The following is a 27,775-nucleotide window of genomic DNA, read 5'->3' as shown; positions in this document are numbered from 1 at the left end:
CACAATGATCAATGGTGGGTTAAATAGTCAATGGTGGGTTAAATAGTCAACGGTTGGTTATTGTGTAATCTGTCAGGGCTTTTTTTACACCACAGTTGGTTATTCAGAGCTATATTAGAGTGACCAGATACAAAAGAGGGGGAGGCTCCTGCAGCTTTAATTGTTGTGATGAAGAGGGAAATTCACAAGGTGCTACGTGCATACAAATGAAACCTGGTGAAATTCCCTTTTCTATGTAACTGTTAAAGATACAGGAGCCCCATCCTCCCTTCCATATGGTCACTCTAGTCAGTATCCTTTAGAATAAGTGCTACAGGCATTTATATTGGGTAGTATCCAGATTTACTCATACTTAAAGGAGGTCCACTGAAAGCAGTGGAATTTAATTTAGTCATGACTAACTTAAGCACCATGGATTTTAGAGGTTTGCGTAAGTATGATTAATTTTAGATCCAATCCATTGTAAATAACTTTTCCATCAGAAACAGTAACAGACAACCAAGTATTCAGACAAGATCCATAAAAGCACTTTTCATAATGTTTCTCAATTCATATATAGCAAGAACATCCTTTGTTCTGCAGAACCTTTCCTTAAGAGCTGGTGGAAATGTTTGGTTGAGCAGATGGAAGCCATTAGTTTCTGGCTAGGAAATAAGATTGGTTTTGTACTGCAGCTGAGCAGGTGTATCCTGCTGATTGATTCTAGACACTTTCATAGGTATAGGGATTCAATAAAATTAATTTGTTTTCAATTACAGAGATTAATATAAAAATATCTGGAAGATTGGCTAAGTCTTCCAGCACATGAGAAACATTTCCCCTCTTTCTGTTACTATTTCAAGAAAGATAGGGTTCTTTCTGTTTTGTATCTCTTGTTCACCTATTGTTTTTAGCACTTGCTAAGTATCTCCTGCCAAATCTCAGCTCTCTTCTTGATACTTTGGTGTCTACGCCTGTGTGATCAGCAGTAATGAAAGAGGATAGTTCACAATCATTTCTCTCTCTACTGTCGTACAGTTCCCAAAGCACATACACAAATCTGACTTCCCCAAGAGAAACATCTGTGATATATTTCCTGTAATCGTGTGGTTGAAACTAGTTGCCTTATTAGCGTGCAGATATTCTATGGAACAGAAAGATGGCAATTAACCGGAAGAATTGTTCTCTCTGTTGTTTTGCCAAGATAAAGAAGGACAGATTAAGACAAAAGGGGTCATCCGACAGTAGTGGAACAACCTAACATGCTCTGTACAATTGATGGAACTTGTTACGTGAGCTAATTAGAGTTGGAAGGTATTAAGCCAAAAATAGTAAAAAATAGTCTCTTTATTTAAAGATCAGGTATATTTAATTTGTACATTGGGTGGCTGAGCACCACTTTTGAATTTGCTGCCCCCCATAGTTTTATCAGGGGCTGCTTAGTCCACAAACAGGTTAAATTAAGGTACTTAGATTTAAACTTGACCATATATAAATCAGCTAGGTTAATGCCAATTAAATCTAAGAAACCCTCAACTAATTATATAGGAACATAGGAAGCTGTCTCACAGTGAATCAGATCTACTGGTCTATTTAGCCCAGTATTGTCAACACTGACTGGCAGCAGCTGTCCAGGGTTTCAGGTGGAATTCCTTTCCTTGCTCTACCTGGAGAAGCTGGGGATCAAACCTGGGACCTTCTGCATGCAAAGCAGATACTATACCACTGAGTGATGCCCCACTTATGAACGAACTGCTGGAAATAGTGTGATCCAGCCATAAGTCCAATTGGGTTCAATTAGACTTGCTCCCAGTAAGTGCCCATAGGATTACAGCTCAAGGATGTTTTCACGTGTGGGTATCAGGGGCTTGGACCAAGAGCCGAGCTTGCTGAGCTATCATGGACTGTTTATGCTGAAGCCCCAGAGAAGGCTATCAGAATGTGCAACTGCAAATGACAAGCAGTATGAAATGTTGAACTTGGCCAGATTTGGTATACTTACAAAGAGCTAAACCAGCCTTCATCAAACTGGCACACTGCAGATGGGGTGTACTACAACTCCCATCTTCCTCAGTCTCTAGAGACTTTGGCCATCTCAGCTGGGGGTCATGGGAATTGTATTCCAACCCATCTGAGCTAAGCCTTCCACTTTTGCCTCATCAGCGGAGCAGTCTGCCTGCTATACTTCAGGCTCCAGGATATTCCATGTCTAGAGCAGAGATGGGGAACTTGTAGCCCTCCAGATGTTTTAGCCTACAACTCCCATGAGCCCTAATCTTTAGCTATGCTGGCAAGGGCTGATGGAAGTTGTAGGCCAAAACATCTGGAAGACTGTAAATTGCCCATTCCTAGTCTAGAGGCTGTCATGCGAGGCTTCCACACACCCAGTCTTGTTCATGATGGGAAACTTAAATAAGCTTGTTTAATCAATCAGAAAAAAATGAATGAAAAACATACACTGGCTAGAATATGTATCAATTAAATTATAGCTGTTTTCTGCTTTCTATCTTTCATTAATCAGATTAAGAGATTGCATAAGAAACACTCTGAAGCCTCACAGGCTTGTTTTGGTGACACTTGTGAATATGGCCTACCATTAAAAAGATCACCAGTACATCCCCCAAATACTGCTACCCATGTATATGTTTGATTGAGTTGTGAGATTCTGTCCACTAGCCCCACCACAATTTCTGCACATTCAACAGAAGGTCTGCACAGACCTTACACATAGAACTTTACACCTGCAGGCTCCTGGTCATGCACAGTGAGACTATGGGCATACAGCAGTAGGTGTATAGGTTCCACTGAAATCTTCTACTGAATACATGGAAGTCAGGAAATGGGGCCAGCAGGTGTAATCCCACTCCCCACCTCTACACGCCGAGCCACAAAGATGACTTCCTCTTATTATCAAATCACCCAAGTTAGTTAAACGAATGGAGAAGCCAAATTAAGAAGTTTTACTTTGAAAATGTGTAGTTGTACAGAACAATGCTATGGAACTAGGAAGGTACCTGTGGAGCCATCACGCTATATATTGTAATAAGAGATGGCACACAAGGCTGGCCAAAGACATTTTGCTGTCTGAAGAGCAGCAGAAAATGCCCCTCCTCAAGTCCATGTGCATAGTTTCCAAGGCCATCCAAGTTATTTTGGCACCTGAGGCAGAAACTCTCACAAGCACCTCTCTCCTTCCTAGTGGTAAAAGTACAATAGAAATACATTTAGAACTTATAATTTGCTGCCTTTTGGGATTACCAAAATGGCAGCCTGAGGCAGCTGCCTCTCTCCCTCATAGTTGGGATGGCCCCAGTGGTACAATTTAGATCCCACTAACTGTTACGAAACTGAATCTGACTTTGCCATTTTTACTATTTTAGTTTTTAATGCTGCAGGGCCTTTAGAAGAAAAAAAAATGTTTGACTAACAAAACAGGAAATGGTTATTTCAAGTCCAAGGTATGAAAAGATACTCACAGTACACGTGGCATTTCCATCAATAACTTGCCCTTCCTGTCTGGGGTTCCTTCAAAGGTCAGAATACTGAAACGGTGCTTGTCTACTCTTTCAGCTATCAACAGTTCATTCAAACATCCTCTCCTTGTATGCAAAGCCATCACATTCTGCAATACAGTGGCTGGGGCGGCCTTTCCCTGCTTGCAAGATGTTGAAGATAATTTTGAAAAGATCATCATGGCATGAATGTTTTTTGAACGTATATTTTAAGCATTTCATTATAATTCCTGCCTCCACTGAAAATACATGAAGAAACATCTTTCATAATGTTAATTAGGCAAAAATGCTTTGAAATGTGGCTCCATTTAAAAATAAAAGAACTTATTTCTCCTGGCTATCATCCTTAGTTCAGAAGAGGTTCATGTATTTGGTTTTGGAAGTGGTCTACTGTGTTAGTGTGACATTTTCTGTGACTTTTGCATATCTCATATAGATCCAAAAAATCAATAAAGAGCCTCATGAGCACCTGAGATGTGCCATTCAGGGTATCTAATGGCAGGGCTGGTTCTGAGTACCTTTCCTTCTAGATATTCTGCTCTCATTGTGGAAAGTCACTGGTCTGGTCTGCACAGTTTATCCTGATCTGTGTTAGTCTGATTTGTGAGATAATCATCCTTTAGTTAACTGCCACATTTATTGGTGCTTCAGATACTAATCTACATTTTTTAATGAATTTTAAAATCATGCTGCAGAGATAATGGTTATCCATTTGTTCCAAAGAAGTTGGCATGGGATGGTTATGCAAGAAATCCAAATTAATGTCAACTGTACACTATCCCCATAGGAAACACTATGGCAGGCAAAAAGAACTGTCCAGTTTTTACCTCATGCCAGGAAAAATAAGCACTAAATATACTCAGGGCAAATGCCATGTGCCTTCCAATTGGTTCTCATCAGGAAAATCATGCTACTCTGTCAGCCAGGAAAACAACGCAGCCATGGCCATTCAAATCAGATTGTTTGTTGCAATTGAAAAGGAAGGTACGTACAGAAAACTTACCCCCTCTCTACCATTGGTCAAGACAGACACACACACAGAGAGAGAATGGAACATTACTTGGTTCTTTGCTTGTTAGTCATTCCAGTACCTTTGCCATGTAGGCATGGTTGGGCATCTATTAAGAGCTCACACCCCAGCAGGAGCCAATAACAAAAGCTCTTTGGAATTGCTCCCCCTCTTCACAACCTGCTTGTTCACCTGCGAAGAATGAGGAGCAATAGCAGCTGGTGACAATGGCACTGTGAAGGTAAACTTACTGAGGGGGTGAGCCTATTGAGAGTGTCTTGCACAAGGGCCCTCAGAAACCTGGAGTCAGCATTGGCTTTTACATTTCTTGGCCAGAACAATGGAAGAAGCTTTATTTAAAATAGCCTACACAATCAAGTAGAATATTGCTGGCACATTTCCTCATATATATATTTCTGTAAGTTAAAAGGGGAAAAAAAAGTCTAGAGTTAATTTTTCAAAAAGTGAGCATTCAAGAAAGTGACCTAAAATATCCTGAGGAGGGAAGACCCCTGCAAGTCTGTCTCAATGCCCATTGTATAATCTTTTAAAAGCAGAAACAAAATATCACTACAGGAAAACACCATTTTTAAAAAAAATACTCTGCAGCAAAAAAGAAATCTTACAGCAGATGCCTGGCTGACTCATTTCACAGCTGCCACAAAGTACTCCAGTCTGTTTCTGGAAAGCACTCTCGCTTCTGAAGTCTTTACTGCGGTGTATTAAATGCAGGGAAATTAAGTCACTTTTCATTTCTTGTGGCATTCAGAGAACAATTTCTTTGTGAGCACTCAGTGGCTTCTAGCACAGAGCAATTTCCTGGCTGCTAGCCTCACAAACAGTTTGGGTTTTCCTCCATCACCTGCAAATTATTTGTATATATAAATAACATACAACCCCACCCTTAATAGCTGAATTCCCACCTTTTAATCCTCTCTCATTTTTATGAATGTTTACTTCAGTTATTTGAGTCACATTAATGCTACTCTTTCAGCTCTTCTGTGAGTAAAGTTATGAACTGAATGAATTTATATTGGCTGTGGCAAATGGAAATACATGGAAATCCTGCTGCAAAAAAATGCACATTTGATTATTTATTTTGAAGATGTCTGTTGCTCCAGAAATAGATCTACATTCCACACTAATTCAGGTTTTCTAAGTTTTCCATGAAGTGGGGAGAAAAAGGTTGTGTGTGGTCTGTAACCCTGGAGAGGATTCTCCAGAAAATACTAAAATACATAGAGTTCACATGCAATGGTGCAGTGGTGGAGGAGATTGTCTTAACAGCACCTGCTGGGAGCCTGGGGAAAAGGGATGCCTGCTTCTCTGTTATTTACTATTAGGATCTTCAGTTTGGAGAAAAGGAGACAGAGGGGAGACCTGTTAGCAGTGTTCAGGTACATAAAAGGTTGCCACAGGGAGGACGGTCAAGAACTATTTTCCATTGCCACAGAACTTTGGACCTGAACTAATGGGTACAAGTTATAGCTACCTAGATTCCAACTAAATATAAGGAAAAACTTCCTGACGGTAAGATCTGTACAATAGTGGACCAGTCCACCTACAGAGGTTGTGTGTTCTCCACCTTTTGAGGTTTTTAAGAAGAGGCTGGACAGCTACCTCTCATACGTAGATGGTTTAGTTGGTTTTCCTGCACATTGCAGAGGATTGGACTAAATGATCCTTGTGGTCCCTCCCAACTCCACAGTCTATGATTCTACTAGCTTAATGGACCTGGCACTGCACAGGTTGGAATAGCCCATAGTTTGTTACAGCAATGCCTTCAAGTTAACTTATACAGCTGTCAGAAACAGACGTGTTGTACCTGCAGCCCTGTCTGTGTGAAGCCATGCCTGCTGGCAGTTCTAGGGATGGGCCTTGCCAAGAGTCACTCCTATAACACCTGAGGGAGGGGGCCTGCCCCTCCATTCCTCTCCACAACAATGGGGAGGGGGCAGGTGTATTACACTTTCCCACAATTTACTAAACTCCTCTGGCTTCGAGTGGTATAGACTGCTGGTTAGGAAAGTCTGTCCCTAGTTGATGTCACTGCAGGCTTCAACCACATAGACACATTTAAATTAATTAAAATTAAATAATATATTTTAAAAAATGAAATAACCTTGAGCAGCACACTTCTATAGAATGCATGTCAGGTTTCATTTGTCTAGGTCCAATGGTGGTGACATCATGGCGCTAATGGTCAGATGGAAAGACACACACCCTCTTTAATTATTATAGCTACCAAAAAGAGCTAACATTCTGGGTAAAAATTCCATCATACACCACAGTCATCTGAAACAAGCAAACCGGTAAAATCTCACAATACTTCTGCTTTCGATACCAGAGATAAGCTTCATTAAATTCCACAATGCTTTTGGTGCTTACTTCTGACTGCATAAGTTCAACCTGTAAACACGCTGAGCTTTAACAAAAGATCTTCAACCTGCTGAAATGCAGCCTTGAGCTTGGAGTTAGAAATGCAAACAATCTTGCAAAGCCAGTTTTAAACCAGCAGAGGCTGGTGGCTCTGATGTCAGTGGGGTAGTGAATCTGCCGGGTTTCAGTCAGAACCAGTCAGAACTCTAAAGGAGCTATCCAGGATGAATCCACTCCAGGTTTCACTTAGAACCAATTAGAACTCTGTTTCTGACTGAAACCCAGAGTAGATTCTCTGCCCCACTGACACTGGAGACACCAAACCCCCACTGATCTAAACCTCTAGCTTGAAGTAGGACCACCATCAAAGAAAAAAAGGGGGGAAGCATCTAGCTTCTGCTTATTAATTTTCAGCATTCACTGACTTCTATGTTAATTTGTCCCAAGCAACAGGAAACCTGAAAGCCTTGTTATCACCTCATTCACTTGCCAGAGCAAGGAAAGGTTATTAGTCATCTGATGGAGTGCCAGGGTGAAACCAGAGAGAAGTAGACAATAAGGGTGATGCTCTGGGACATGCTGGCAGTTGTGTGTGTGTGTGTGTGTGTGTGTGTGTGTCTAAACATGCATAGGATTGTGCCCAAGTGAACCGTGTTGAGTGCCTTTTATGTTCTACAGCCACTGTTTCATCAATCCATGCATGGCACCAATACATCACATTTAAAGGCCTGAGCAACTCCATGGTGAAGATACACTCAATTGGCTTGCTGTTGCAGCTGGCCTTTACTCACCACACAGCAGCACTATGTCCACGTTTGTCCTCTCTTTTGGTCATGCATTTCCTCTTTTTTGGCAATTCATAAGTGGTCACTATAGGGGGTTTCTGCCACAGGTGCCAAAATAATTTGGTTGACATCGGGTGCCATGCAATTTAGCTTGGGCTGGTGGTAGGCAGGCACCACTTGCTCCTCTGCCTCAGGCAGCAAACAGTTTGGGTCTGGCCCTGCTCATTGGCTCCTCTGCGGTCCAAGAAGCCACCATTTGGGGCTGGTCCTGCTTCATGGCTCTTCTGTTCCCCAGCAGTGATGGTGGCTTTTACTCCTGCTTGCACACTCAATAGAGCTGACAGGCACCTATGGCAAGATGCAATAGCTGTCACCGTTCACTTGTGCAAGCAGGCAATCATGGGATATTCTGATGAAGAACAATGGTTATATTTACAATATAAAATAATATTGTATTTTATATTATGGTTTTATACTGTTGTTTTATACTTTGAAAGTTTTTAATTTTTGTGAACCGCCCAGAGAGCTCCGGCTATTGGGCGGTATAGAAATGTAATAAATAAATAAATAAATAAATACTCAAAGATGCCAGCCATGGGTCGAACCTGCAGAAACATAGCTTTAACATGTAAAGGGCACCTTAGTTATTTTCTATCCTGATGAAGATCAGCCCCATTTACATCCATGGGTTTACTCTAAGTATGACTAATATTGTGTACAACCCCATTTGGGTCTTTTTCTAGCTTTCCCATGAAATGAATAAGAAGTTTATCAGCTGTATATTAAGGCACAAAGCCTTGTTTTACTGCAATGCGTTATACGTGGGGCTGCCTTTGAAAATGGTCCGGAAGCTTCTGCTGGTACAAAACAGGGCAGCCCGTTTACTAACAGGGTCTGGCTGGCGAGATCACATTACGCCAGTCCTTTTACAACTTCATTGGCTGCCAGTCCAGGTCCGGGCCCGATTCAAAGTGCTGGTATTGACATTTAAAGCCCTAAACGGTTTGGGGCAAGGGTATTTGAAGGAGCGCCTCCTCCCATATGTACCTGCCCGGACCTTAAGATCATCTACAGGGGCCCTTCTCCGTGAGCCCCTGCCAAAGGAAGTGAGGCAGGTGGCTACTAGGAGGAGAGCTTGCTCCGCTGTGGCACTCCGGTTGTGGAATGAGCTCCCCAGAGAGGTCCGCCTGGCGCCTACACTGTACTCCTTTCGTCGCCAGCTGAAGACCTTTTTATTCACTCAGTATTTTAACACTTAATTTTAACTTAAATTTAAATTTTACTGTTTTAACTCTGTATTTTAATCTTATATCAATTTTGCTGCGTGGTTTTATCCTGGTTGTGCTTTTTATACTGTATTTTGTATTTGTGCTTTTAACCTGTTGGTTGTTTTATTGTGGTTTTAATTTTTGTGAACCACCCAGAGAACTTCGGCTATTGGGCGGTATAAAAATGTAATAAATAAATAAATAAATAAATAGTTTTACGTTCCAACCTCTTAAATTAGGCCATTATATTGATGATACATTTCTTTGGTCCAGCTCTGAGTGACTGCTTTTCTTTGGTCCAGCTGGTTTTTCTCAGTAGGCTGATGAGTGGATTGAGCTTTTTAAAATCACATTTCTAGTGTTAGTTGTTGACACGTGATAACCTGTTTCCCATGCAGAAGGAAATAAAGGAACAATGCCTTCTATGTAATGGTGCTAATATACTTCAGGATTGTTTCCTTTCCACCAGCAAGTGAAAACTATTAAGATACATAAGAAATATTGCCGTATATATTGCATCAGGTCAAATAGCTCAAGTGAGAGGTTTCTTTAGAGGGATTTAGGGCATTTTCTGTCTTCACATCAGGTACATACCAAATTTAAGAAGAGCCTTGAGGACATCTCCCCCACCCCCAAAATGCTTTAAAATTGTGTTCACAGTGATGGTAAAGCAAGAAATAGAACCCATTGATGGACAGCTCTGCAATTATCCTTGATGTTGAATTTCATTGATGAATGATTGGCTTTCACCAGATATAGACATTTTATCAGTACAACAACCAAATCATTTTCCCTTCCCAGTCCTAATATAAGTCTGGGCTCCTAGAATAATAGAGTTGGAAGGGGCTTAATGCAGGAAATCCAAAGCTAGAACACTCCCAATAGATGGCTGTATAACCTCTGCTTAAAGTGGACATGCAGCAGTGGAGGAACCACTAATCCCATAGGGATTCCCTTAATGGTTCTTCTTACCATTAAGAGGTCCCTCTAAAAGTTCAACCAAAATCTACCCATCTGTCCCTTAAACCCATTAGATCTAGTCCTGCCTTATGGAGCAGCAGAGAACAACTCTTTACTGTCTTTTATGAGGCACGATACATGGGCCATAGCTAGACCCAAGGTTTATCCCTGGATTGTCCAGGGGTCAAACCTGTTCATCTAGGTGACACACAGGGGATCCAGTGCTCAGGCAGGGGTGAACCCTGGATGATCCCAGGATAAACCTTACATCTAGCTGTGGCCATGTTGTGCTAATTGTGTAGTGTGCAGCTGAGGCTTATCTTGCTCTCTTTTACTCTAGTGTAAGTGTGCATGTCCATAATTTGAATCAAGAGCACCGCCCTTGGGAAGGGTATCTTTATGCTCTATTAACCCTGAAGTGACTGCGCAGTGGTGCTGCATTGTTTATACTGCCGAAACTGCGCTTTTTTGCAGTGATTCTGTTGTTATTGTTGCTCCAAGGTTTCTCCGTTTGATGGTGGGGGCCTTGGTTCAGTTTAAGCCCAGTGGGCATTGCTGGGGGGAAATCCAAGCCCAATTGTGATTTCCCCCCCATCCAGGGTAAGCGGGGGAACGCAGGGCAGGGGCTGGGCTTGATGAACCAAACGGCTGCCGGCGCTGCGGTTTTCTGGCCAGATAGCCCCCGCTGCCTCCTGCCCTCTATATTTATCGGTTCCACTTTGCTGCAGCAATGCTGCAGCATTTTGAGGGAATTGTCTATCGTATAGACACCGCCCCAAAGGAGAGGAAGATTAAACTTTCCCCACATTTGTTTCCTGAAATCACCATCCTCATGGGGAGTGAACAAAAGAAAAAAGCCTCCCTTTGCATCCACGGAAGCTCCCTCCCCTTTTGCGAAACCTCTCCATGTGGTCCCGATCCAAATTGGTGACACTCACGCTTACACTAGAGTAAATAAAAACAACAACACTATAGGGTTAGCTCAATGTGTACTCTGACTCTATGCAAAAGCCCTTCAGGCACTTGCAGAGTGTAATCATGTCCCCTCTCTGTCTTCTCTTCTCCTTCTTCTTCTTGCTGACCCAGCTATCATGGGGAACTTTGTCAGACGTTTTGCTGAATTCAAGATTTAAACGGGTTGTATATACTCAGCCCCACGTGCTTTAAACAGAATGCAACTATTTATTTTTTATTTATTTATTTATTACATTTCTATAGCTGGAGCTCTCTGGGCGGTTCACTACCAGAATCATTCTTTGGTTTCATAGATCAATGATATGAGAGAATATAGGAAACACCAGTGAATTTCCCTTCTTGTATCTGTACTGATATTAGAAGTCTTTAAACAAACAAACAAAAGATAATTTCTCTCTTTCTCTTCAGATTTCTCCAATTTGGTCTAGCTTTTTAGAATGCCTCTACAAGTCCTTTTCATCCTAGCTGCAATGCAAAGATCCTTTTGAAAAAGTCATTCAAGCCGTTGTTTTTGTACGCGCTTCTGATGGCAGTCAGTTTCAGCAGCTCATTTGCATTCATTCTAACAAACATTCATGGCCTTTTTATACCAGGAGATGGCGCTCCTGGCATAAATAATGAGTCCATATATACCGCTTCATATTGCCTAGAGGTTAAATGAAGAATAATAGCAAAATTGTGCTGGAAGGTCATTTAGCTCCGCACCCCTGCAAGAGATCCTGAATATACCAACAGCTGCCGGTAGAGATAGAAGGAATACCATGGCAACAACACTGGGAGCAAAACAGCCTACATTTTTATTAAAGAACTAATAGCAAATAACCTATGGCTGCGAGAGCTGGACCATAAGGAAAGCTGAGCGAAGGAAGATAGACGCTTTTGAACTGTGGTGTTGGAGGAAAATTCTGAGAGTGCCTTGGACTGCAAGAAGATCAAACCAGTCCATACTCCAGGAAATAAAGCCAGACTGCTCACCTGAGGGAATGGTATTAAAGGCAAAACTGAAGTACTTTGGCCACATAATGAGAAGACAGGATACCCTGGAGAAGAGGCTGATGCTAGGGAAAGTGGAAGGCAAAAGGAAGAGGGGCCGACCAAGGGCAAGATGGATGGATGATATTCTGGAGGTGACAGACTTGACCTTGGGGGAGCTAGGGGTGGTGACAGCCGACAGAAAGCTCTGGCGTGGGCTGGTCCATGAAGTCACGAAGGGTCGGAAACGACTGAACGAATAAACAACAACAAGCAAATAGCAGTGGGGTGGGGGTGGGGTGGGGGATGGGCTCTGCAGATGTTAATGCAAGTACAACAGTATTTTGTCCCATTAAAATGCAGTGCAAGGCATGGAAAAGGCCCCTGGGGGCCAAGTTCATATTGATAAGCAGGGCATGTTGTGAAAAAAAAGAAAGAAAACATAACAAAAAAGACATTTGAAGGGGATGTTTGGGTGCGAAATATCCAAGTTACAGTCAAAATAATACATTAGAACTCAAGAGAGCAATTATTAAGACTCCATTTGAGTGGTTTTAAGCCCCTCAGGGAGTTAGAGCCATCCCTCAAGTTTCCAAACTCAGCTCAAGCAAATTCTTTCAAATGTGGTCAGACACCACCTGCCCTCGCTTTAACCATTCACTACACAGGATTTCAGACTCCAAACTTGCAACAAACAAACTAGGCTAGAAGGACTGCATTATTCCTTTAAAAAATATCTAATAGTGATCAAAAAAGAAAGGGAAGAAAAAGCTAAGAAACCAAAACGACTCAAACATAACAGTGACCCTGTTTAGACAACATGGTGGTTAAGCATTTTGAGCTAAACGTTAAGGCTTAGTGTGTCTTGTGCATATTGTGTGAACCATTACTAAGCGTGGTAACTACATAACCGCGGTTTAAACACACTCACTAACCCTTTGCTGCAAAAGGGTGAGCGGCCGAACTGTGGCTTAGCCTGTCATCTGAACATGCCCAATGTAGACACAAAGGACCCAATCAAATGCTGAGGAAAAATCCTTCCCTGTCCTGCAGCAACATTGCAAAAGCCCATTTGGTGCATTTTAAGGGTGAGAGGGAGGGGCATCAGCAAGAAAAGCCTAGAAAAGCAAGAGGACCAAGCAGAGCTTGGTTTCGATAAAGTAGGGTGACCATATGGAAAGGAGGACAGGGCTCCTGCATCTTTAACAGTTGCATAGAAAAGGGAATTTCAGCAGGTGTCATTTGTATATATGGGGAACCTGGTGAAATTCCCTCTTCATCACAACAGTTAAAGCTTCAGGTGTCCTGCTCTCTTTTAAATCTGGTCACTCTAGTATAGCTCCTGCAGCTTTAACTGTTGTGATGAAGAGGGAATTTCACCAGGTTCTCCATATATACAAATGACACCTGCTGAAATTCCCTTATCTATACAAGTGTAAAAGATACAGGAGCTGTGTCCTCCTTTTCATATGGTCACAGGGGGGCTGGTGACTCCGATGTCAGTGGGGCTATGAAAAGGGAATTTCAGCAGGTGTCATTTGTATATATGGAGAACCTGGTGAAATTCCCTCCTCATCACTTTTCTTCTGCAATGTTCAAGCATCGCAGATCCAACCCAATGGCCCCAATTCAACTGTACATGCATAACGTAGCGGAGAGGCTGCTACGCATGTATTTCCTGCCACTACCAAGCTCCTTTCAGCAATAAGGACTGGATTGATGTAGTTCCATTTGGATCAGTAACAGTGCTGATCTTCTAATCAATGAAAGGGTATAACATTCCCATTCGCAAATGCATTTAAGGCAGACTTTGTATAATAATAGTTACATTTCAAGACTGCTGGCCAGAATGACACTTCAGTACTATTTTGTACTCAAAGACACAGATGTTGTTTCTCTTCTCTAAATAATATTTTCATCTTTTTTCTCCAAAATGCTCCAAAGGGAAATTGAATGGCCAAGAGGTCTGACTTACCATGGCCCCTAATCTCTGTGCTTTGAGGGAAGGCAAAGATGGGACCATGAGATGGCCATTAATCCAATGTTACAAGGCTTCACTATGAAAAAGGTATTGCATTGGTTTTCAGTCTCATATTACCCTAACCCCTGCACCTATCCTTCTGAAATTTTGCATGTTGCTTATCTTGATGATGTGTGTCATTTTCATATAAATTGCCCAAGGGTGGGGAGGGGAAGCATTGCACCTATCTTTCTGAAACTTTGCAGGCTTCCTACTTAGAGACACCCCTGGACTGTCTGACATTTTCAGAACAATAGTCCACAAGAAACATATCCCATCCTCTTTGGGGTATCCTCAATATGTCAAAGCTGCTCTTGCATTGAAACCCCTGCACCTACTCATCTGAAACCTGCCAGGCTTGATATCCTCAAAAGGGGAAACTATCTCTATAAATTTCATCCAGTTCTACCAAGAAATAAAAAAGGTTATTGGCAGTTCCCATCCCAAGCCCCCGAAAAGCAAAAGTTATGCAGATGAGGAATCAAAGGCAACAACCATACAAACTCAGGAGAACCACATAAGAAAACATATTCAAGCAACTGATGTCTTCCTTATCCTTATCTTAATTATCGTTCTCAGAATGACTGGAACTTTATTTTTTTTAAAAAAAAAAAATCTAAATTAAAAAATGTTTTACCTTGATTTCTTAATTACATTCTTCTGCACAAAGTAACTCTTGTATCTTCCTATTAGTTTCATCCCTAATCTCAGAGTGCCAGTGAACCTGGCCATTCATTGGAAACAATAGCACCTACAGTTCCAACTTTCATTGCTGGTTTCTTATTTCGCTGAACATGAGCCAGACCGTAACCATTTGGGAGGAAAAGTCACAGACACACACAAAACACTACTTTTTTTCGGTTCCAATATAATGACACCTGATACGAGCAAAGATGGGACAAGAAATCTGAGCCAGAATGGGAACTCACAGGAGGGAGATGTTCAAGGAGAGGAGGGAGGGATGGAACCAGGGCTTTCTCTACCTTTTGCAAGTGAATCGATTGTTGTATGTCTGGATCAAAGTGCGTGGGCCGGGCAGGTGTTCCCAGGTCTATAAATCACACCCACTTTAAAACATTTACTTCCTTGGCAAGGAACTTTCACCAGCGCAACTGATCAGCTCCGGTGAGCAAAATCCAAAGTCTTAACATCTTTTATTGCAAATGGCCTTAGCCATAATAGAGAAGTGCACTGGGACAGGAAGAAGTTACCCACAGAAGTTTATCCATTTTCTGTGAAATATTTGCTAATGTGGTGGTGGTGGGGCTCTTAGACGTATATCTGTAATGAAAATAGATCTCCTAACAGCATGAAAACTTTGCTGACCACGGATTTACATTTAACCAGGGATATGTCAAAGGCTTCTGGTAGAAATAGCCACGTCTTATGCAAAAGTAGAGAAAGTAAAATTAGTTTTACTAAAACAAAAAAGAAAAGGAGATGAAACAGAAATCAGGATAGCAACTAGGATCAAAGTTAGCAGCTACTGATTTGTCTGCTTTTGAAGCAAGTGTGAATCTTGTCTGCAATGGTTTTTGAATCTCAGCATTCATCTTAGCAAATCAAAGAGGGTTTCTCAGGAACATCTCATCCAATTTCTTTATATTTTTAAACAGGGTCTTGGTGCTTGTTATTACTAAATTCTGTATCCATTACATTGTAATAGTTAGAACATGTATGATTTACAGACAATCCTTTTATCCATAGAGTTTGACCCAGACTTAGTCAGAGTAGACCCATTGAAATCAATGGCACTTAAGTTAGTCAAAATTAACTCTAACTGTGGTTATATCTGGATCCAACCTATAATCTACTGTTGCAAATTTGAGACTAATTTGTTCCCAAGAAAGATTTCCTGGTTGAAAAGAAACAGGAGAAAAGCCATCACATAAAATTGATCTAAAAACACCTCTGATTAAACATATATGGGATTGTGATACAATTGTAATTAAATCACAGATCCCCAAATTGTTCAATTAATAGCTATTTGTCTCTTTCTTTATTGGGAGGGAGAAGGGTGTTTTGTGTATAAAAGAAAGAGCATCAAGAAGCAATAACGTTTTAACAACTATGTTCTAGTAAGCCCCTTTAGAAACATATTTTAGAGAATTCACCAATAATAGTAGAACTAATTGTTTTATTTATGATTAGAATTATTTATTTATTTATTTGTAATACTTATCTCTCTCTCTCAATATAATAAAATCTGCAAGATCCACAGTTACAGGTTGATCACACAGCCATACTCAGTTTTGTCCAGCTCTTGCAAGATTGAGAATTGGATCAACCACTGAAATGTGTGATTGTTTCTTTATCCATTATGTAACTCTACTACTTTTCTACAAGAAGGTCAACTAGAGGTGCTTCCAGATGGATGGCTCCTAACGCTCCCAAGCAAAAAAAATATTGTGGAGCTATTCCACATTTTCCTCCTTAATAGATTTTCTCTGGTGAGGCAGAAGCAGCAGAGAAAAATAGGAGGGCTGCAAATGGAAGATCTGGACTCCTTATAAAATTCCACAATTGAGGCAGGGCAATTGCACAATAAAAGCATCATCTATAAGCACCCTGAGGGTCCAACTACACATCACATTAATTATGTAGAGTGCAGCTGACCCTTCTCTTTGTAAGTTTGCATGACCTCAAACCAGATCGGGACCACCAAATCCTGAGAGGGAGTTTAAAACTTTTCCCATCAGTTGCTTGAAATTCCCACCCATCCCCCATGCACTTTTTTTAAAGGCTCCATTGTCTTGCTGTTAAAATGTTCCTTTTGATAACTAGAATTTTTCCTCATAGAAACATCTTTTATACGGAAATTTGCAAGAATAGTTGTCCCTTTACCAGTCAACCAACGGCCGCTGACCTGGCCATCATTTGGCAAACAATAATATTTGAAAATGCCATTGATCATTACTGAGCCAAATGGGATTGTAACTATCTTGTCTTAAAGGAAACCAGAATGCATCCTAAACCACCATTAATTACCTAGTTTAATATGCTTGGCAGACTTTTTTTTTTTAAAAAAAGTGTGAGTTCAGCTTCAGTAGTTCATTATAAAGGAAATTAAATCCTTCATTCTTATAATAAAAAGAAGGTATTTCTCTTTATCATAACATGTACAAACACACAAGTTAACAGGCTTGCTTTGTCTTCCATTATCAGGGGCTATCTTGAAGGAGAAAGAAAGATGCATTCAGCATTGGGCTTATCTTTCATGCTAATTGCTGTTTCCTCCAACTTTGCAATGGCAATCAAAAAAGAAAAGAGAGTTCCCCAGACACTTTCAAGAGGTACTGTAGTTTCGTTTTATCTTCTTATTTCCCCAGCAATTTAGTCACTCTTAAAAGCATTCATTCAAAAGAAGTAGGTATAAGAAGGTATGCAAGTTTAAAGAACTATAGTCTTCAGGTAATGCTTTCTTTGCTTTTTAATAACCACTTCATTGGGAAGGTGGATTGAAAGATGACCATTGTTTGCTGATTTTTAAAGTTTTTTTGTTGGTGATGTTGCATTGGGACTCTGACCGATGGCTTTTCTTGCACTTGAACACGGTGGAGTGATATTTTAACATCAATTTTAAAATACCTTTTGCAAGAAGTACATACTCCCACTTTGTGTGACTCCATGTGTGTTTATGTTTGTGTATAGGCAATAGGGATCTGCTATAAACATAGTGTAAGGTGAGCCTTAATGGTGGACTTGGTACGGTACAAAAACTACTAAACACACTCTTTATATCAGAAGGAAAAGTAAAGTATTTTTCAGTGCAGGCTTAATTCAGTATGAAAACCATATTGGATGGGTGAATGGATAATATGTTGTATATTATGGTTTTAAATGTTGTGAGCCACAGCTATTGGGTAGTATAGTAGAAATGTAATAAATAAATAATCCAATGTAAACTATTGTTGTTCTAGGATGGGGAGATGATATTACTTGGGTACAAACTTATGAAGAAGGACTGTATCAGGCAAAACACAGGTAAAGTAGTCGCCAAAATTGCTGGGGGAAAATAGGTTTGCTCTAATTAAATATTCCTTCAGGTTGACAATGTAAGTATTGTAAGGCTTAGTGAAACAAGCCAAGATGAAGTATGATGTGTTATACCTCATGGAGTTGTTACTTTGTTAGCTCTGGAGCAACCTCATTAGTGTGAGGCCACATGATAATATATTACTGAGGGAATGTGGAAAGAGACCAAGTGAAGTAGTTGTTCAGCCGTTACCAAATAAAATAAGAACAGAACTTAGTTGTTGTTGTTGTTTTTCTTTAATACTGACAGCATTTACCTTCTTTTTTTAAATGAAAATTTTCGAACAATATTATAATGCAGGATAAAGATCAATAGCAAGAAGGTGACATACATTTTAGCTGTAGTCAGGCCTGACATCAGGTTTAAGTTGGGGGACAGCTCTGCCCCAAGTGCCCCTCTATGTAGTGGAGGTTAGCAGTCGCAGGAACAAGGAATAAGAGCCAGTGTGGTGTAGTGGTTAGAGTGTCGGACTGGGAGTTGGGAGATCTGGGTTCTAGTCCTCAGTCAGCCATGGAAGCTCACTGGGTGACTTTGGGCCAGCCACAGACTCTCAGCTCAACCTACCTCGCAGGGTTGTTGTTGTGAGGACAAAATGGAGAGGAGGCTTATGTACGCCACCTTGAGTTCCTTAAGGAGGAAAAAGGGTGGGACACAAATGCAATAAATAAATAAATAAAACTATCTGGCCCAACGTTTCTCTCAGTGCAGGGCCCTTAAAAGAAAAAAAGGTCATGCTAGACTTACTAGGGCTGGTGATGGGGGGGGGGCTTTGATGGTGATAGCCCTAGCACAATGTTTTTTCTTCTTTTAGGGATCCAAGACTGTAAGAAGAAGAGGCAGTTCAGGTGATTATGGTGGCAACCATCTTCTTTCCCCATAATACCTTTGGGCCCAATTGTGTTGCTACACTGGCAGTGGTTCCCAAAGGCATTGGGGAAGGGGATGAAGGTTGTTATTCCTGCCCAACCCCATAAATAAAAATAAATAAAAACAGTAATCCTAATATTAGCCCAGTTGGGCCCTCTGGGGTCCATGCTCCCCAGCATTTGCTCCACTATCTGGATTGCCTAGCTGCAATCCTAACTAAATTTAAGATAGATTGTATCAGAATTATTACCATTGATTAGGTAGTGTCCTTCCAGATGGAGGAGAACATTTCTGTTGGACTCACTCAGGAGAAACAGTGTTTACATATGATATAAAGGGAAACCATTTTTTTTAAGTGTACCATGGAAAGTAATTTAAGAAAACATTATGGGTTAGATCCAAACTTAGTCTATCAATAGGATGTAAGTTAATCACAGCTATCTTTAGTCCTATTGATTTAAAGGGTCTTTTAAAAGTATCGATCAAAGAATCCAGCTTCAGATCCCTTGTCCAATCAAGATGGGACTACCTCAATAGTGCAAACCAAAAAAACCTTTTAAAGAATTGGATTTTTAGAAACTATGTTTTGGCTGTAGCTTTAGTAAATATAACATCATTCTGCTGTATTGCAAATATAACTAGTATGTCTCTATTTTTGTTTCTATTCCTTTAAAGGAGGGTTTCTATGATCTGTTGAATACAGTTCATAAAGGTGACTTAATGAATTGCTTAAACATTTTGCACATCATTCCATTTATAGAGAAATGTATTTCTGAAATGACAGGAAAATGTATTTACATTTAATCTAATACATGTTTTTTTATTGAAAAAGTAACAAGCCATTGATGGTTATTCACCATTTGGAAGACTGTCAATATTGTCAAGGTAAATTAAACCAGTTTGATTTAAAGTGACGATGTCTAGAATATACCTGTAGACATAAATAATTCTACTGAATATAGCACTATATTTATTTGCGTCACTGAGATTCCAGTTCGTAACTTGGTTATTGTCCTGTGTTCTTGGAGAAGTTGATAGAAATGGTTTGGAGTAAGTGATGTTAAGGATTGCAACTAGAGTCACCACTAGTGACTCTAAGCCACTAGGGCCTAATCTACACCAAGCAGGATATTACACCATGAAAGTGGTATGAAAGCGGTTTATGATATGTGTCAGTGGGCCCCAACAGTTGTCAGTGCACTTCAATACCACTATCAAGCAGTAGTGTGGCTCCTGCCTTTTATATACTGCTTTCATAGTGCAATATCCTGCTTGGTGTGTAGGTTGCTTTGACTCAGGGCTGTCCAGATCCTAGCCTCAGAACCAGGACTGGAGTCAAAGATAAGCATGGTTGAGCACCTGCTAAGGGACACAGCCCAGCAGGGGCCTATTCATAAGAGCCTTGTGGAGTTGCTCCTCCCCTTCACCACTGCAACCTGCTTGCTTGTCTGCCTCTCTCCATGGCCCAGGCAATGGTGGTGGTGAAAGGAGGAGAAGCAGATGCCACTGCCTGCCTGCTCACTGGCTTTCTGCCTATCAATCAAGCATGTGGTAGCAATGATGAGAAAGAAGATGAGGAGCAATAGCAGCTAGTGACAACGGGTATGAGATGGAGGGAGGGGGTCATTGAGGATGTCTTGCCCAAGTTCCCTCAAATACCTAGAGCCAACATTGCTCAGAACCTTTCTAGAGTTACAACTTCACTTTGGAATATGACAGGTATTATTTAGTGCTGTGCCAAATCCTTCCCCATGGTTTCAGGATTTTTTTCTCTCCGTAAGAAAGAGGCATTGTTTTATTTCTGCCTCTTCTTTCTATTTTGTTTGTTTTTACTTTACAAATGCCTCCAGCTTGAGACTCCTTACAGACAGGCTTCTCCAGCCTGGCAGCACTTCATGAATTCCCATGAGACCATGTGACCTTGCACTCTCCTATATGCATTCAGGAAGAACTCCCAGGTTGCAGAAGCTTCTTTGCAAAGAGTCTTGGGTTACTGCAAACAAGAACAAATGAGGTTTTTGACACTTTAGAAAAACTCTTAACTTGCTTGCTCTGTGTTGTTGCAAGGAAGAACAGAGTTTTTGTAAAGCTTTAAAAGCTCCATTTGCTCTTGCATTGCAAAGAAGCTTCTGCAGCCCAGGAGCGCTTCCTCAATGCCTATAGGAGAAGATCTCATGGGGGTTCAGAAACAGCTGCTGGGTTGGAGAAGCTTTTCTATAAAGAGTCCTGGGCTGCTCAAAGTGCAAGGGCTGTTTTTAAAGTAAAAAAGAAAAATAGAAGACTCCTCAACCACTGCCCACACTAAAATAAGGTAAGCAGAAATCCTGTCCTCCTCCCCAAGGAGAAAGTTATTTGAAATTCTCATCTCTCCAGCCTCTTTCTCCAGAGTTTTCATTTTAACCCTCATCAAAATGCAGAAACTGGAAGAGGCACAGCACTAGTATTATTATTAAAGGGGAAAGGGTCCTTGAACATGAGGGTATTTCAGATAATTAGTAACCACATGGTAGCTGCTTAAAAGAATAATGTATGTCACTCCTAATCAGGTGAAGGCTCATCACCAGTAGCCTCCAGCCACTTAATGTCAATCCTCTGCCATTCACTTTTAAATGTCTCTAGCATAGGTGGTGGCCATTTGAATCTATCTGGAATAATCTAGCAGGAATTAAGGGAAAGGGCTTCAGAGAAGGGATGACGTCCACTTAAACCCAAGCCTTTAAAAATAAATCACTGCTTTTAGGCTGCAATCCTATTCATCCTTAGATGGCAGTAAGCCCCATTGAATATTATGGGATTTACTTCTAAATGTATAGGCCAGCGATCTTAGCATCGCAAAATAAATTTCTCATCCATATTTCCTTTGTTCTCCAAAATCTAGTGTGGCCCAAGGCAGAGTTTATCAAGAAGCATTAATTTGCAACAAGGCCACTGACTGAACACATTTCATATTGTTCTGCTTGTCTAGCCTTGTAACTAGAGACAGAGATGAGCGTGGCTGCCTAGCATTGATCTCTGAAGAATTTACTAGGAATAATAATACCCCTTTGTCAGGCTGTGCCTCGAAACTCATCAAAAGGTCATCAGGAAGAGGGCTTGCATTTAGAGCTGAAGACGTCTGTCTTGACTTGGGATGGATCCTAAACAGCTCAGCCAGTAAAGGATATGTGTATGGAGTGGACTTGTTTGGGTCTTCAGGCTGGATAGTGACAAAGCATCAAACAGCATGCTGTGCATTGCATATGCCCTGGACTGGATATCGTCATCTAACAAGCAGAACTGTGTCCTGAATTTCCATTCGTGTGTTAGAGATGGAACATGCAGTGTCAAATAAATAAAAACATATCAAAACTAGGAGGGTGGAATGGCATGGACAAAAAGGGCCATTAGCTAGACAGTGATTGGATTGGATCCAGACTCAGGCATGCTTGAAGAAGACCCACTGAAGTCAATGGACCTACATTAATCATTTTAAGTCTCATTGAATTCAATGGATCTGTTCTGAGTATGACTCAGGCCTTAGCTAGACCTAAGGTTTATCCTGGGATCATCCTGGGGTCATCCCTGTTCATGTAAATGACACACAGGGGATCCCTGGAGCAGGCAGGGATAACCCTAGGACAACCCCGGGATAAACCTTAGGTCTAGCTAAGGCCTAAGACTAGCTCTAACCCACTGAAATTTACTATTGGTATAGGTCAGGGATACCGCTGTTGTTTATTGCTTTTGTCGCGTTAGTATAAGCTAAAGTCTACTATGTACCTGTCTGACTATTGTTATGTTTGGGGAAAGGAAAATAAATATTAAGAAAGAAAAAGCGAGCAAGCAAAAGACTCACTTGACTTGCTTCTTCTGCATTTGAAATGACAATATTCTTCCACTGTCTCCAGCACTGAAGAAGGTTTTTGCTGAAAATCAAGAAATACAAGAAATGTGTCAGAACAACTTCATCATGCTCAACCTTATGGTACACACACATTTAATACATGCATTGGGGAGTGGGGTTCACAGTCCTAATACAAAAGTAGCTGATTTAGTGATAATTATTCATACATGATTTGATTTTTTTTCCTGCCAGCATGAAACAGCGGACAAGAACTTGTCACCTGATGGACAGTATGTGCCTCGAATCATGTTTGTAGGTATGTCTCAGATATAACTGTGTCTATGAAGTAGAACCTCATCTCAATGATAATTATTACTAGCAGAGGCCAGTCAAGTATTCCATTGGTGGGAGCTGCTGGCTAGTTCTATAGGGCAGACTTCCCCAATGTGGGGTCTTCCAGCTGTGTTGTTCTATAACTACCATCATACCCAGGTAGCATGGCCAACACAACTGGAGGGCACCACGTTAGAGAAGGCTATTGTAGGATGATCAAGGGGTGGTGAAGCAAATGTCTATATTTCAGAAAAGTGCATACAAAAACACTATCTCATGGAGAAATCGGTTGTTAAAAAAATGCATCTATGTGTACCAAAATGCATGTATTTTGAGAAATTTGCATGAAAATACTATGAATTTTTGATGCTCATTTTTTAAAAATGCAAACTGATACGAAAATGAAACAAAACAAGCATAATGTTGAAAAATGAGACACTTGACTGATTTTTTCCTACAAGGAATCACTTCCCAGCCCCTGTTGACTATTACAGAAAAGATATGCTTCAAGGATATGGAATTAACATATTATTTTGTTAATTCAGTTAGATTTATCAGCTGGCACATTAAAATACATGAAGCAGAAATCTGCAAAGACGCCTGGAAGTAGTAATGTAAACTTAAAATAAACGTATGCCTAATAATATTACAGCAGTATTTCTGTACAAATGCACTGGTTCTATAAAACCACTCTGGGTTTTATAGCGGAGATACTGGATTTTCACCACCCTCTAATTTGTATATTCCCAGCAGCACTCCAAAGTGAGATTTATCTCATCAGCTATGGGAATCTCAGTCTGTCAAGGGTTACAGAATCTGCTAACCGCTATTACAATCTTGTCTGGATGCAGAGTCATCTGACTCCTACGTACATCCAAGCGTAGGATGATTGGTGTTTCCAAACCTAATGCCAAGCCATGGTGTAGCACTCTAGGAGTGATGGGACCTTACATACACAGTCCCTCCTCTGCCTGCTTCCTTCCTTCAAGTGCTCTACTTTATTAGTAACTTCCTGGTTTTCAGATAGCCACGGCTTGCCATCATATTCATACCAGAATACTATCGTTTGCCCTTGCCTTGCAAACTAGAACAGCAAATGAGGATGAAGCCCTAGACTGAGCCACATGACTTCATTCAGCCGCAGAATAGCTTGCCTTGAAATTCAAATTCCATAAATTGCATACTAGAAAGAAACACGAGTAAGATGCTGCCACGTTTTAATATTTTGCTTCCTTTTCCAGATCCTTCCCTCACCGTGAGAGCTGACATCACTGGAAGATACTCTAACCGGCTCTACACTTACGAGCCTCAAGACCTCCCAGTGTGTAAGTTGTTTCCCATAAGGGCCTGCATTTGTGCTGCCCATATTAGGGCAGCTCATGCAAACACTTCCACAAATATAGACAATGCATGAAGGGTGATGTGGGTCTCCATTCATAGAGTTCAAGCCAGTTGTGTGGGTGCAATGCCAATATGTGAACGAGTCATACTGGACTCAATAGATGACCCCTTCCTGCCAATGCGAGTGCTCAGGCATGCACACAGGCAACACATGGTGACATTGCAAGGATTGTGAGGTTCACATATACCTCTCATATCTCCTCATCCCTCTCTCTCTCTCTCTCTCTCTCTCTCTCTCTCTCTCTCTCTCTCTCTCTCTCTCTCTCTCTCTGTGCATGCTCTCAGGAGCATGATTCATTTCCATGGTGCAGAAAAGAAGGCTTTGATTGGGGTCATGAGTAGACATGCATATATTCATGACAGTGGTCCCTTGTGCTGCCTGTGTGCTCTCATGGAGCTGAGGGAGAACAAACAGGGCTTTGTTGTACCTAGCAGGATTTGTTTGCTTGTGTATATTGTGCCTGCACTTGACTGGATTGAGCTCAAAGGGGGATTTTTTTGGTTCTTTTGTTTCACTCGACAAGTGCAAGGGAAATCCCAGATGTTGCTTCTAAAGGTCAGTAAAGCTGCGTTGGAAAAGAAAAGTAAGTCTGGGTGGAAGATATGGTTTCATTCAGTCACTCATACAAATCATCCCATCAGCACTGAGCAGTAAGTGATTAAAAAACTGCACGACAAAGTGCCTTGCAAGTGTTAATGGCTGTGTCTTAGCTCCTTATTGAAGCATCTGGGGATGCAACCCCTATGTACATTGACCGGGGAGTAAGTTTAATTGGACTAAATGGGACCTAGTGCACAAGTACAGGATTGTTATGTAAATGATTTTTAACTACTTGAATCTGGAGTTACAAAAGAGCAATACATTAACCGGCAATTCAGTATCCAACATTTCAAACAAAAATAACGTTTTTTACCTTCTCTTTCTTTAAATAACCAATTGGAACAGTAAGTGGGTTCATTAAATATCCTGATTTAATGTTTTAAATATTATTACTGTTTAAGAATTATTTGATACTTGTATTGTTGTTATTATTATTATTATTATTATTATTATTATTATTGTATTCCAGTGGAATTTTAGAATGTTTTTAGGATGTTTTAAGGATGTTTTAATCATGTATACTATGTTTTTAATCAGTTTTTATGTGTTTTATATTCGCTGTTGTTCTCCGCCTCAATCCAAGTGGAGAGGTGGGTAAGAAATATTATTATTATTATTATTATTATTATTATTTATAGTTATTTTGTTGTTTTTTGGTTTTATGATTGTAAATTGCCCCGAAGGCATTTGCCAGTAGGACAGTATACAAATTGAATTATTATTGTTATTAGGTTATATCCAGTGCTTGTCAGAGTAGACCCATTGAAATGAATGGGACATCAGTAAGGCAGGATCCACACTACTGCTTTCAAACTGTTTATAACGGTTTTGACAACTGTTAAGGCCTGTGACACACTCCGTACAGTTTCCAAACCATTTTCAAAGTGTTATATCCTGCTTCGTGTATATCGTCTTAGACTAACGTTGGATACAACCCCGTGTTTCAAGATGGCAACAAAAATGAGAGAAAGTGAGAGAGATTAATTCCTTTATTTGCATCAGCCACAACCCTTGGCATTTGAATTGAAATGTCTAAAAAATAAAAGCAAGATTATACTTGACTAAAGTTACCCAAACTGCATTCTAAAAATTTACATTAAATGCAAATGCCAAGATTAATACACAGTCCTTTACACATAAAATAAAAATAAATAAATAAAACAAATAATCTTCTGTTCAGTCGTAGGAACTGTGAGAAATTAAGACTCTGATAAAATGGCAGATCTTATTTTGATAGCACCTGCTAAAAATTTTGCAGGTTTTGCTGTCACCTGCTTATTTTGGTCTGCAAGTCGAAAAGACATGGAAGCGATAACTGACCTCCCTGGAATAGATAACAGTACTGGAGTGATCACCTATTTCCTCAAGTTTCTGTAAAAAGTACTAAATGAGTGACTCTTTCGATACACTGCCATCTCCATATGGGCATATGCGGTTTTCCAATGGGATTCTTTTAATCAACCCTCGGGTACAGTTGATGGCAGTATCTTCAGTCTTGCATAAGTGAAAGCTCATCTGTATTTTAAAACAGTTAAGTTTTGCAAATAAGATGCCAATGTGTCAAAAAGACTATATGAAAAGTAGTCATACCGTGGACAGAATTTTCTTATAGTGGACAAATTGTTCTGTTGTAGGCACTGTCTAATTAGATCTTTTACTTCACTAAACCCCAGAGTTAATAACTGTTGTGGTGATAAACCAGAGGAGTACAGCTTTAAAGTGGTGGTCTTCATCCAAACACTCTCATGGGGATCCTGCAAAACCAAAGGGAGTAAACCAATGGGACATAAGTTCATCCTAAGCCAATAATTAAATGTCCTGCGCCAGGCCTGTAAACTAATAGAGGATTAGCCTTCAAACGCAAGGAGGCATTTGGAACACAGCATGAGACAGAAAAAAAGTGTTAAAAGGTTAGACTGAACAACTTCCACAGGTCTAGAATATGCATCCACCCAAATCTGAGCCCCATATAGTAACTGTGTGCTAAAGGTTTAGCTTTAAAAACTTCAACTGCTGAGGGTGTATGGTTGCCACCTTTTGTGTAAAAGAAGCGTGACAAAATTTTAGCGCTCTGAGATGCTTTTTGCACCTTCTCATTGGATCCAGAGAGTATCTGCTCAGCCATTTCTGTACGCAGAGGGTTCAAAAGATTCTGTAAAGGGATTGCAAACTCTTTAGGAGGAAGAAAATAATTATCCAGGTTGCTCTACTTAAGATTTAAAGACTCCACATCACCATCCTTATCAGGACACCTAGGTCTTTTCATTCTTCTCATTCCTACTGTTCTTCGGCTGCTATCTAAACTCTACCTGTTTTAAGGAGCAAGTCAATTTCTACATATTCTGTTTTCTGCTTTCTGTTGTTTTTAGTCTTATTGCATTCTTTCCTCCCTAATTGTCTTATGTTGGTTTACCCATCTTTAAAGTGTTTTTCAAATATTTAACAAATAAAATTAATACACAGAGAAGAAAGGCAGTTAGATTACATTTCTTTTTCTCCACATTTTTCTAGAATTATGATACTAACTCACTGACATTCATTTTCCTATCTTCTTCTTTCAGTAATAGAAAATATGAAGAAAGCATTACGTCTCATTCAGACTGAACTATAAATGATATCTGCAACATCATCACCCCCAAGAGAACAATGTGAATCAAGAGGAGTTGTCTGCTATGGGTGTTTAACCCACCCAGTCCTCTTCTCCCTCCCCTCTCTCTGGAATGTCGTACCCTACCTGCCACTATCTCTGTCAAAGGCCCATCATGCCTCTTTTGAAAGAGGCAGTAGTGACTGCAATATCAAACCTTAGCTAGTGAGAAGGAAGGCCAAATTTACCTCAGGTGCTCTCCATCCTT

The 27,775-nt window shown here is 40.5% G+C and overlaps 1 protein-coding gene across 1 annotated transcript; it reads left to right on the top strand.

Moving 5' to 3' along the window:
* The first annotated feature begins 17,013 nt into the window (after positions 1–17,013).
* Positions 17,014–27,531, top strand: AGR3 (anterior gradient 3, protein disulphide isomerase family member). The gene is made up of 7 exons (XM_063118770.1): positions 17,014–17,152; positions 17,780–17,843; positions 19,595–19,647; positions 22,650–22,726; positions 22,838–22,901; positions 24,160–24,243; positions 27,482–27,531. Exons 1-7 carry the CDS (start codon positions 17,050–17,052, stop codon positions 27,529–27,531), a joined length of 495 nt encoding a protein of 164 aa, XP_062974840.1. The 5' UTR covers positions 17,014–17,049.
* Positions 27,532–27,775: the final 244 nt, after the last annotated feature.

Source organism: Elgaria multicarinata, chromosome 1 (genome assembly GCF_023053635.1).
Source record: "Elgaria multicarinata webbii isolate HBS135686 ecotype San Diego chromosome 1, rElgMul1.1.pri, whole genome shotgun sequence".
NCBI classification, from domain to species: Eukaryota; Metazoa; Chordata; class Lepidosauria; order Squamata; family Anguidae; genus Elgaria; species Elgaria multicarinata.
The sequence above is the reverse complement of the archived record's forward strand: the minus strand, read 5'-3'. Positions and strand labels throughout refer to the sequence as shown.

Coding starts and splice junctions, on each gene's coding strand:
- AGR3 (XM_063118770.1), top strand. CDS start 17,050: ATGCATTCAGCATTGGGCTTATCTTTCATGCTAATTGCTGTTTCCTCC. Junction 17,844..19,594: donor CTGTATCAGGCAAAACACAG/GTAAAGTAGTCG, acceptor TTATTGAAAAAG/TAACAAGCCATTGATGGTTA. Junction 22,902..24,159: donor GCCTCGAATCATGTTTGTAG/GTATGTCTCAGA, acceptor TTCCTTTTCCAG/ATCCTTCCCTCACCGTGAGA.